The sequence below is a fragment of the Lepisma saccharinum genome, chromosome 3 (genome assembly GCF_977018435.1).
Source record: "Lepisma saccharinum chromosome 3, izLepSacc3.1, whole genome shotgun sequence".
Taxonomy (NCBI): Eukaryota; Metazoa; Arthropoda; class Insecta; order Zygentoma; family Lepismatidae; genus Lepisma; species Lepisma saccharinum.
The window spans coordinates 119303584-119316096 of record NC_139231.1 but is presented as its reverse complement, the minus strand read 5'-3'; the positions used below and the strand labels follow the sequence as shown (position 1 = coordinate 119316096).

At 35.7% G+C, this 12513-nt stretch overlaps 1 protein-coding gene across 5 annotated transcripts in view; it reads left to right on the top strand.

The window, feature by feature from the left end:
- LOC145985364 (uncharacterized) overlaps positions 1-12513 on the top strand; it is an 88796-nt gene that overhangs the window by 34509 nt on the left and 41774 nt on the right. For all 5 annotated transcript variants that reach the window (XM_083119303.1, XM_083119306.1, XM_083119305.1 and 2 more), the window contains exons 3-5: positions 7857-7948; positions 10153-10256; positions 11215-11625. In XM_083119303.1, coding sequence (XP_082975429.1) covers positions 7857-7948; positions 10153-10256; positions 11215-11625 — 607 coding nt within the window. The remainder of the gene's footprint in view (positions 1-7856; positions 7949-10152; positions 10257-11214; positions 11626-12513) is intronic.

Below are 12513 nucleotides of genomic sequence, written 5' to 3'. Positions count from 1 at the left end.
TTATGAACCATTTTTGTTGTGTGTTTGTGGTTATTCTACAGGAATGGTATTAAAGGTCTCTGTGCCTGTTTCGGTTTCCTGGTCGCTTCCGAATTGAGATCGATTGATTGATTTGTTTAATTTTACTTCGCTTTTCTTCCACTTTTGGCTAATCGCGAAGATTAGGATGAAGTAATGATATGAAATCGATGAAGGGTCACTCACAGAGAACGCCCATGCCCAGTCCGGCATGGAAGTGCCAAACCATTTCTCTTCCTTTTGTATATTTCCATTTTTTGTGCCGGTCCTGCATTCTCGAGAAAAAATAATTGCCATGGCTTATGCCCCAACCCTCGTAGATGGCGACTTGAGCGATAGTCGGTTGATGGTACGCACAAGTGAAAAGCCATAATAAAGCCAAATCCCTAATACCGTGTGCAGATAGGAACTGGCAATGACAGAGTACCGGCATCACACAGCTTGTGCTCCGCCATGTGACATAATCAGGGAAAGTAAAGAACTCATAATACCTATAAATACGATTAGTGAAATTGGGTGTCGATATTTGAAAATACCAGCTTATCTGAGTTTGTCAGTTATTGAGACGTAACTTTCCCCCTTGAATAATTTTTATCACTCTGTCAGTAAAATATTATCTTATCTCGACTACTTTGAAATATTTTGGAAGGGAAAGAGAAATAGGTAAACAAAAAACAGACAATGACGTTTTCGATTGCAGAATGTTATTTTTGAATTTGCAAATCCTGTACTTTCTATGGATTACGGATTCTACATATCAGAGAACCGCACTATTGGGAAATACGTACATTCTTGAGCATTCTGGCTTTGTCTCGTATTTCTTTCCCCCGAGGTTAATCCAAATGCCTTAGTGTTCATTGGATTTGTTCCATCGCCATTTGCTTCCTCATCAGTCATGCTCATCGTCATGATAAACCCAAGAGGAAGAGGTAGAAAAGACCGAAATAGAATGAAATGCATGGGATAGCGTACAACTCGTACGTGAACGCAGAAATCTAAAGTGTTTTTCTTGTAAATTTTAAGATGCACGTTTCCGTTTTCCAGTTCGCAAGAAAGAACCTCCCGGATGGCGTAGCGGTAACATCGTTGCCTTGTAATCGAGGGTTTCCGGATTTTTATAAATTCCGGAATCCGGATTTTAAAAACGGAGAATCCGGATTTCGGAGGGAATCCGGATTTTGAATTCGATCCATCCTGGCTCACGCTTATTTTAAATGTTTAAATAGCATTGGAGAAGTTCGCGATTCAGTTTAATGCGCAAGCGCTTTCTGACGCCGAAAGAATAAAATCATTTGCATCTGCTTCCTGAGATTACATGCTTCGGAGCTCAAAGAATGAAATTGTATGTAAGAAGGTGCGAACGGGCTTTTCAGAACCCCTTAATTTTCGTCCGCATCTGCCATGTTACGTTATGTATGACTTACTAAAACTTTGTCGTCACATTGGAGGAACACCGCTGTCATTGTAGACAACAGACAGTGATCGTAATCTGAAAGAGAACCCGCATTTGCTTTGGCAAATCGCGAAGATGAGGATGAATTGTGATACGATGAAGCAGACGAAGGGACAAATACAAACACACATGGGCAGATAACAAAACCACAAAAAAAGCTCCACGTAGGATTGTACTGGCTGAGAGTCCAGACGCCATAGTCTCGTTAGTCTGCTAAATGCAGTCCAGGGTGCATGTACTACGTGGAAGACAGTCTGACATTGGGTTGGTAGAGTAGAGTATATTGTCAAATTCATGAGACAATTATTGAAAATATGGATCAAAATCAGTTTTCCCTCCAAAATTCGCTTTCCGTCTGTAGTCCGTTATCCTTCCAGAACCTGTCTTGCCTCCGTAATTCTTCTCGCTCCGAAATCCGGATTTCTTTAGCCATCCCTAGTTCGGATCTCACTTTAAACTGGAGGTCCAGTCTCGATTATCCTATCTGTGCATAAAGCGGACTTTAATAAAAACTCGCTCAAGCTCAAAAAATAGATCAGTAATATGTTCACGATTTTGTGATTTTATGCTTGCACCTTTCAGGTCCCACCTGTGTCAACTATTTCGTACCTCTCCCCCTCCCGATTTCCACACCCAAGGTTCCAAGTCAACGCGGAAGCGTTAATGCTTTGGAGGCTCACCTCGCAGCTCGGAAGAAAGTGAAACGGGACACTGGTTCTGTCGCTGGTGTGGGATAGGCTTTCGTGCTCGACGTTGCGTGTTGTCGGTCGGACTTCACGGCTCTTTCACATAACGGGGTCGCATGACGTGCGGTACTTAATTTTTATTCCTACTCCGCGAACTATATATATAATATCTTGAGAACTGACGTTGAAATATAGATGTGGAAATTAAACAAAAACGTAATAGATTTATTGAGAGCGAGAAATACTTCAAGATTGGCGTGTCGAAATACTTATCACAGTAAATTAGGGTCGTATTGTTTCGACGATGCTGTTGCGATCGAAAAATTAGGCACAAAGGTTGGTGAACTCATGTGAATTTCAGAAGAAAGAAAAAGGAAATGAGGCGTTTCATGAAATAATCCCTTTTTAAATGTAATTTTGACTTTAAGAGAAGGAGATGTCATTTAATGTATATGTGTAGCAGTGGCGGTGATTAGGGAGCAAGCAGGAAATTGACTTCCCTACTTTTTGCCCCCGCACTATGTATGGCCTCTTTGTGCTAAGCCGTGTCTACTTAACTGTCACTTGAGCGCTATATCCATGGCTGTAGTCGGCTCTTTGGTTAACCTCACTCGTTAGTGTATACCTTCTACTTTCGTCTCGTTTGAATTTATTTATGTAATTTGACGGTAACTCCAGTGATCTTGTAATACTCAAGCAACAGATATCGTGTGTCGCTTCTGTGTGAAATCTCCCTAATTTTTTTTTCCGAAACAAATGAGGACAACAACAGATGATTATATTAATAACCATGTTTTTTATGTATAGTTCATGTATTTTTTAGAAGAACTGACTGACTAAAAAGGCTCTTATTGTTAAACGGGTCATTCCACGTCAATTCATCCAGGCCATATAACCCACCATCCACAATTTTCATGAAATTCGGTATACTTATAGAATTTTTAATGCTTATTACAAAAATGACATTTTTTAAAAAAAATCGTCAAAGGGTTCAGAAGTTACTTGCTTTTTAAAATCTCCGTGTACGCCACTTGCGGCTCCACTTTGAATGACACCATTATTTATAATCTAAATGTGTATCTTCCTTCAGGTTTGCTGTAGAAGTAGTAGAATTTTCTTTTCTTTTGTTCAAAATAGTGTAAGCTTTCATTTAAATAAGGTTTCAGATGATTGTATTAATAACCATGTATTTTTATGTATAGTTCCATGTATTTTTTTAGAAGAATAAATTACTAACTTCAAGAGCAAATTTTGTGCAATGCCTCCCCCCTTCGATTTTCCCCCAATTTTATATGTAGGTAGCTCAAAGTGTGTACTAATGCCTGGTGGAAAAATTGGGATGAGCGGTTCAGAGACAGGGTGATAAAAAAATCATTTGCATCAAATGACATTAAAAGTTAATCTTATTAAAAATGCTTATGTATGTAACACAAAGCCTGAAGTACAATATGTTTTAAGGTAATATTCAAAATTTCTAATCACTATGTGTGAAGGTAAGCATATGCATAACCTGGCGAGGGCAAAGGGAAGTATTTGCCCCTCTAAAATTCATGAATTAATTAAAATTTACAAATAATAATTGTAGTGGAACCCCAATTTCAAGTTTCTTGATTTTGTATTGTCCTGTATTTTATATTCAATCTTGGTGGTCTCAACATAGAAAATTGCTAAGAAATTTTGCTCCGTTATACATTTTCTCGCATTCTAATTTTTTTCAGCTTGGTCGCCTGAATAACATAAAATCGAGGTTCCACTGTATCTAAGTCAGTTTCAACTGTCTTCAATTTTTTAAGAAATATAATCATCATTATTAGCATTCCCAAGTTTAGCAAATTATCTTCGAGAACATTCTTTTTGTGCATTTTATCTCAATATTGAAGTTCTTTTTTTGGCTACTCTTCACGGGGATACATAATATGAAGTTAGAATTAATAGCCCCGTCTAGTTGGCTGCACTTTTTGACACTCTTTCCACCGAAGTGTCTAGTTGGTTGCACGGTACAACACCGAGTCGTCTAGTTCGTTGATTTGGAGTCAAATAGTGTAATTGCTGTCTGCACTACCTTCCAGACCGGTGTAGGTATGGTGTATGATCACGTGGTGCATGCTAACTAATCAAACGACCGTTTAAAGGAGCAGACAGGCATTTGTTGAATCTTCTGAACTCAAACACCGCTTTCCGTCTAGTTGGTTGAACGTAATTTCCTTGCACCACCCTTGACACTGGATACACCTGCATTGTACAGAGTGTTAAAAGGTGCAGCCAACTAGAGGGGCTAATAATACACATTTGTCCTGATTGAAGTTTTCCCATGGAGATTTTGCCATATGCCACAGAAACTCTTGTGACAGGCTGGTTGGAACAGTTAAAACACTTGTATAGACTTCTACAGTATCAAGTGCGGCAATGATGTACCAATAGTATTCAAGGCATAAATTTCTTATCAAATTATGTAAGGTGAAATGACAAAACGCGCAGTATGATGTGTCAGCGATTGCAAAGTACTAAACAACAGAACCAGAAAAATTAAGTATGCGCTACTTTGAACTTAGGCTACAGGTTCGGTAAGTTACTTTTTGCAAGTAACAGAGATAGTTACTTATTTAAAAAACTAACTCGGTTAAAGTTACTGGTACTTTGAAAGTAATTATGAGTTACTTTACAATTACTGTGAAAGTAACTTACAGTTAATGATCATTGATTTGTGTAAAAATTACACTAAATCAACGATCATGAAGACTTGAATGTTTTATTTATGTTTTTATAATATTGCGCCCACCCAGCGACGAATGACATGGGTACCTGGGGGAAACCCTGGGGGGTAAAGGCAGTCAGGGTTGTGATGCTGATCACATCACCCCCACTCACGACCGGATCAAGAAAGTGTGGGGCGTTACCCCCACAACCCCTATAGGCCTTCATGGCATGGTGCTGTGCACAGGGGAGCACTTTACCTTTTTTATAGTATGCCTTCATATATTTACATTACTACTGCAAATAAATGATGGAACACAGTCAGCTTTGCTTAAACGATTTTAATTAAGAAATCAGTAGTATGCTAACCACGGTATTTTGAATATGGTGTCATTGATTCCACTTGCACCTAGCTTGAGAACCACATTCCAAACTAACGCAGCAGACCACCAAAACACTGAACTTTTCACATATAATTAAAAATGAATTGAAGTAAAGCGTGGATGTTCTAAAGTTAGCATGCAACAAAGCATAGCTTCCTTGCCAGGCCAGCAATTCCAGTCGCTAGTTACAGTTGGAATTCCTAAATAAAAAGTAACTGTTACTTGCAACCAGTTACTTCGAAATACTAGTTGTTTAACAGTCAATGCAAATATAATAAGAACTGATGAAATAAGTTTTGTATAACTGTGTGATTTGACTGTTGTGAAGAAGTTTCTTTCTCAATTCCAACTCTTAAACAGTTATGTAGTAGCTTGTGTGTGTGACAAACTTGTTTATAAGATTGCTTCAAAAGTTCATGAGAAAAAGGAAATGCAGCAATTAAATTCTTCCTACTACTGGCCACAAAATATTCTATGTCCAGTGGACATTAACAACACAAATGGAAGGACATATGTACTTAGTGATAAGTCAAATACTTTAGTGTGTTTGAAATGATCAAAATATTCTTCTAAAATGTGAAGGGCACAAATGATAGTACATGAAACTTTGGCAATGCATTTAGTACAATAGTCTAAGTATTATTAGTACTATCTTCATGGGCGTAAGTTGGGAACTATCTTTGGTAGAAGGAATCACAAAGTTTTCCATCCCATAAAAATAGTGTCCAAGATTATTTGCTAAATACATTTGAAAAATCACAATTATTACTCTTTATTTGTATCTTTCTCAAGTGCCAGAAGGTTTACGATATATATTTAACTGGTAAATTTTAATTAATCTATAAATTTTAGAGGGATCAAATGCTTCCCTTTGCCCCCGCCAGGTTACGCCTATGCTTGAATAGAAATTTTGAATATTATACCTTAAAACATATTGTACTTCAGGCTTTGTGCTAAATACTTAAGCATTTTTAATAAGATTAACTTTTAATGTCATTTGATGCAAATGTTTTTTTATCACCCTGTCTCTGAACTGCTCATCCCAATTTTTCCATCTGGCATTAGTACACACTTTGAGCTACCTACATATAAAATTGGGGGAAAATTGAAGGGATGGGGCGGGGGGCATTGCACAAAATTTGCTCTTGAAGTTAGTAATTTATTCTTCTAAAAAAATACATGAAACTATACATAAAAATACATGGTTATTAATACAATCATCTGAAACCTTATTTAAATGAAAGCTTACACTATTTTGAACAAAAGAAAAGAAAATTCTACTACTTCTACAGCAAACCTGAAGGAAGATACACATTTAGATTATAAATAATGGTGTCATTCAAAGTGGAGCCGCAAGTGGCGTACACGGAGATTTTAAAAAGCAAGTAACTTCTGAACCCCTTGACGAATTTTAAAAAAAAATTGTCATTTTTGTAATCAGCATTAAAAATTCTATAAGTATACCGAATTTCATCAAAATCGGGGATGATGGGTGACATTTTCACAAAATTCTGGATGATTTGACATGGAATGACCGAAAAACGACAATTGAGGTCTGTATTTCAGTTTTAAAACACTGAGAGAGAATAAAAGAGAATTGTTGCTTTTTCTGTTCATTTTTTTACACTAAGTATTTTCCACGATTTTTACCTTCAGTGAAATTAGCAGTATTTTTAAAATTGTTAACAGCAAACAGACAGGGCCTCCCCGGTGGAGGCACTTAGTGGTTCGGATCCCACATTAAACTCTAGGTCCAGTCCCGATTAGCATTACTGTGCATAAATTGAACTTGAAACACCAACTCAATCAATCAATCAAAAACTGGATACATACTGATAATGCACAAAAGCAATATCAAGAAGAAAATAAAATACAATAACATGCTCTACTGTAGCCTTTTATGTTTATATGCAATCATTAAAATAGGCATTCATAATATATTGTTTAATGCTTTCTCTATTGCAATATGCCTCTTTTATGCAAATTATGGGTATATGGGTATGCCATCATCATCAGTATTCTACCGTGATGACATTTTTTGTAGATGTTAATTGATTTCATCCATAGATTTAATAGAAACATGGTCTCCACTTAAGGTTTCATGAAACTTAGTGCATACCATGTGAAAATTTACAGACCACAGCACTGGCCATGACTGACACTGAAAGCTCTTGCTCTGGCTCTCCAGCAAGGGATAAAATCAAAACCAATGTAAATTTAGAGCCAGATTGGGCCTTTGTGAAAAAATGTAGGGGGTCTTGATGAAATTTTGGCAAGGTGTGTTGGGATTATGTGGATAAATTGCTCATTATGGGGTCAGTATAATGCAGCAAATTACATTTACTTGTTTTCTTCAAGAAAGTTTAAGTCCCAAAAAGAGAGGGGGTGTTCTTTTCTCCATAACGCCTTCCTTCTCCGGTGTGCCTATGAAGTCCACACTTCACAAATTATGATAATGTATTACTTTTGTTATATTAATCATCTTGTTATACTCTCCTTAAGTAATCATAATTTTCTTACAGGTGTTTTTTATATAGAGTTACGGTAGCAGATATATATTTTGTGTGTATAGAATAAGTTGTTAATGTTTCATTTTGTGAGTATAAATATCATTATTTGCAGGATTACCTTGGAGAAACACCACTTCACAAAGCTGCAAGGTCTAAGTCAATAGACTGCATCACTTTATTGGCATCACGTGGAGCAAAATTAGAGTGAGTTCATGCTTATATCCTCAGGGAAAATTTTATTAATTTAAATGCAGAAAATAGTTGTCTTCTAGTAGTTTGAGAGAAAAGGAGGCTACACTTTTGGGACACAAATAGGTTAATCGGGAATGGGTCTACAGCATAAAGTGGAATCCACTTGCTGGAAAGGTTTACCTCTGTTAAATTAAATATATCATATATCTAAATAAGAGTGTGGAGTTTGATATAATCATATTTGTATATTGTTGTGAGTCCTTTCTTTGTATTTTCATAAAATATTTTACCACACCAGAATATTTATGAAATTACTAATAAAATATTGAGCTTTATCTGAAATGGTTTAAAAGTAAGAATCTACAGTAATGAACACTTTTGAGGGAGAAGTAATTTGCCTAACTAATGTTTCAGTGCATGTGAATAGAGAAAAAAATCACCAGATGTGCTAATCATTAACTCTACATTAAATCATTCCTACTTAAACCATCAAACTGTCAGTTTTCAGTGATAAAGTAATGATTTTCAATTTTTTGATGTGAAGTTTACTTCTCCAATCTTCCTATTTTCCATTCATGTGCTTTATACAATCATCTTGGTTATGTATTCACCAATAACAACATTAAAATTTCTTCATAATTAATTGTAATCTATAATGCTTTGCCCTTTAATGGCACTCTTTTGCCATATGGCTTTTGATCTGCGAGTTTTAAGTCTTCAAAATCATGTTGGAATAAGTAAATGAGTTTACTAGGCAATGGAGAATGGAGTATGGTATATGTGGCTCCCATCTAAGTTATCTGGAAATTCTTTCCTATTTAAAGATAAGTGTTTTTAAGGCCATATAGGTAATTTTTAGTGCGGTAACTTGCATTTATGGAGTTAATAGGGGGACTATTATGCTTTCCTAAATGGTATATTCTTCACACAGGAAGATGGCAATTTTTTGTCATTTCATCAATTCTTCCTTAATCATGATGTGTGAGAAGCAAATGATAATGAAACTGCACCAATGTAAACCATAAATTTTGCACATAATTATTGAATAATATTTCCTTCACGTACATTATCACCAGGTAACAATGGCTACATACAGCATAAAACTACTAATAACAAGAATACATAGTAGTACACTAATAAGCTTGAATGTATTTCCCAACCCTTTCCTAGACACAAGTTATAGAGTCAGAACAATTTTCTGTAAAGCAAGCTGCGGTAACTCAGTCGTTTAAGGCAACTGACTATCTAATCTATCATGCGAGAGACCCAGGTTGAATCCCCAATGGGGGAGAACCAGGATTTTATCCACATGTTCAAGCTTCTCCGGTGCCTACCCTGCATCCTTTAACATGGGTAACTGGAGGAAACTCTGGGGGGTAAAGGCAGCCAGGGGAATGGTGCTGATCACATCACCCCCATCTTCGGCCATGATCAAAAAAGTGTGGGACCCTAACTCCACACCCCCTATATGCCTTCATGGCATGGTGCAAAAGACAGGGAGAACTTTTTTTTTTTTCCTTTTTACAATTTTCTGTGGGAAAACTGTTGTCATATTACATAAAATATAGAGGTATACTGTAACCAGATAATTCCCAGTTATTTTCCTGTAGTTTACGGTCATTACAAACATAAGAAAGCTGTTTTTCGTTGTGACGTTTCAGGAGAACACACACTCCCTTCATCAGACATTTATTTTCATTTTGACTAAAGATACAGTTATAACAATGGTTAGCAATTTTTTAAACAAAATGAATCCGTTATATAATAGATGTTGTCAATGTTACATTGTTGTAATATAGCAACTCAACTGTGAAAAGAAGCAGTCTGTTCTATTTTTATTTCAGATAATGTAACATTGACAACATCTATTATATAACGGATTCTTTTTGTTTAAAAAATTGCTAACCATTGTTATAACTGTATCTTTAGTCAAAATGAAAATAAATGTCTGAAGGGAGCGTGTGTTCTCCTGAAACATCAGAACGAAAAACAGTTTTCTTGTGCTTGTAATAACTGTAAACTACAGGAAAATAATTCTAGAATGCAAGCAATGCGTACATACAAGAACAACTATAATTCCCAATTGTAGTTACATGCTAAACAGTGCTAACACAATGTATTTTATATTTAAACTTGAAGTAATTTACACATATTTTGTATAGTGGATTATTATACATGGTGTTAATTTTGCTGAATGTCATGTCTTGTTGTTACAGCATTTTAAGTAACAGCGGCTTGACTGCACATAAGTTAGCTATGAGTTGTGGATACACTGAAGTAGCTGAACGTCTTCAACTGTTTGAACATCAGATGCAGAATGGTAAGCAGTTTATCAGTATATGCATACATGGAAAAGGTGTGTCACATGTTTATAAAACTGGCACCATAAGAGATAAGATTTCACATAAGATTCGTGATCTATATTTGTTGATTTAAACATTCTGGAAAAGTAGTTAAACCATAACTTTTTATATCTTGTATATGGCATAAACTATTTGTTGAGCTAATTAAGTCTGAATAGTTTATTGTAATTGTATGACTATAACGTTAGTGTTTATATGTCTAACTTTTAGAAAGATCTAAGGTTTGAAAAGCATGTATTGTAGTTTTGTTACTTTTACATTGCTTTACTATAGGTGTAGACTAATTGCGACTAGACTTGATGAAATTTATGTCCATGCCATGACTTGAACTGGTGAGTTTTTGGAGTGTGTGGTGAGGGGCAGTGACTTCCTATCTGGGGGATGCTTGTTGGTCGAGTTTTGGGATAGGAAGGAGGGATGCTTGTCTAGATTAACAATGCGACAATACTGGAGGTGGGGAATGCTCTGTAAGTTATCCTAGCTGGGGGGAGATGTTTTTGAAAGTTTTCTTAACTGGGAAATCCTCCCACTTCGAGCAGTGATAAGAGGGATATTATATCTTAACATTGATAAAATAGCTTGATACAGATGCAATCCATTTTTCTCATGTATGGCTACGTAGAATAATTTTGGTTTGCTGAAATATACAAGGACAGTATCTGTAGAAATATGCTTTGTTTGATTTCTTGCACAACAGATAATACATACAGTTAAGATGAATCTTGTTAATCAATGTTGACACAAATGTAACCAATGTTACCACAGTGATTAACATGGAAAAACACTTGCCTAAGATTTTCAGTTTTAGAAACTCAATAGTCTCGTAATATTAATACAGGGTTACATTGTGAATTCTTCCAAATACAAGATTATTTTCAAGTGGTATTATTTTAAAGTGAAACCCTATTCTTGCAGGTACTAATGGATTTACCAATGGAATTTCAAACGGGCATCACGTTAATGGTTATGCTCACGATGAACCGAAAGTAGCAGGAAAGAATGGTTTTAAAACACTCAATGTTTCCAATGGCTACTATGGCTACCATCCTATAACCCAACCACAGAATCATGATGACTCTGAAATGGAAACAAATGAAGCAGCTGCATCAATACCCAAATTGCAGCAAGGTGGAGTCATTACAAATGGCTTTCATCCAGAAAAAATGTTCTCGTTAAATGGTTCATTTAATAACAATAATTTAAGTTCTCAAAATGGAGATAGTTTTATGAATCCAGACATTTCAGTGAATTCAGTTTCAGTTGTCAGCAGAAAACGATCAAGAGGAGAAATTTCACATGATGGTGTTAAAAGAGTGAGGCAAGAAGGTAAGCAGCATTATTGTGAAATACTAGTTAGATTTCTAATAGTTGCTGGTAGTTGTATCTAGTAGTTATATACACAAACAAATGCATTTGTTATCTGTGTATGCAATGCAAATCAAGGGATAATCACAACTGTGAAATTATGATTATTTCGTAGAGTTATGATTTCAACATGTAAAATATGTTTTCATGTTGTTCAGGATATTGCAGGGCTGCTGTGAAATAGTCATCTTTTCAAAGTTGGTAGTCCTATCTCTGTTATATTGTCAGTTCACTTTGATTATACACATAGCTAGGTAAATCTGTTTGTATTTTGTTTTTTACATGAAATGATTTTAAAGGTACATTCTTTTGAAGGTACCATGGTGTGTATGGTGATTCAAACCAATGGAGTAAGAGACATAGTGACTCTTTAAAACTTACACTCGTTCTCTTATATGTACACCAGAACTGAGATTTTTGCACTTCACATCAATGCCTTATTGACAAAAAGCTTTATTTATTTATGATTTATATATGTGGGCATGTTGGTGCATACCAGTTCATGCTTTTAGATATTTTTTTGTGACCATGTGCCTAAAGTATGCTTTCTCGATGCCTTGTGACTTTTGGTTTGGAAGATTGTCTTTCTGTTGGCATTTCCTTTGTTGCTTAGTTACTTTCAATTATGTAGTAGATATATCCCCCCCCCTCCATTTACTAGTAAAATTGTGTAAGAAGAAAATTATTTTGTCATATCTTATGATACCTACACATTATTTGTTTAGTGAGGAGCTTTTTTTTTAGCAATGATACAAATCTATCACTACTTGATCCATACCAGCTGATATTTTCATTTATTAGTAAACTTGCCGATAACATGCCTGCTTGATATTTCCATAAATGACCTAC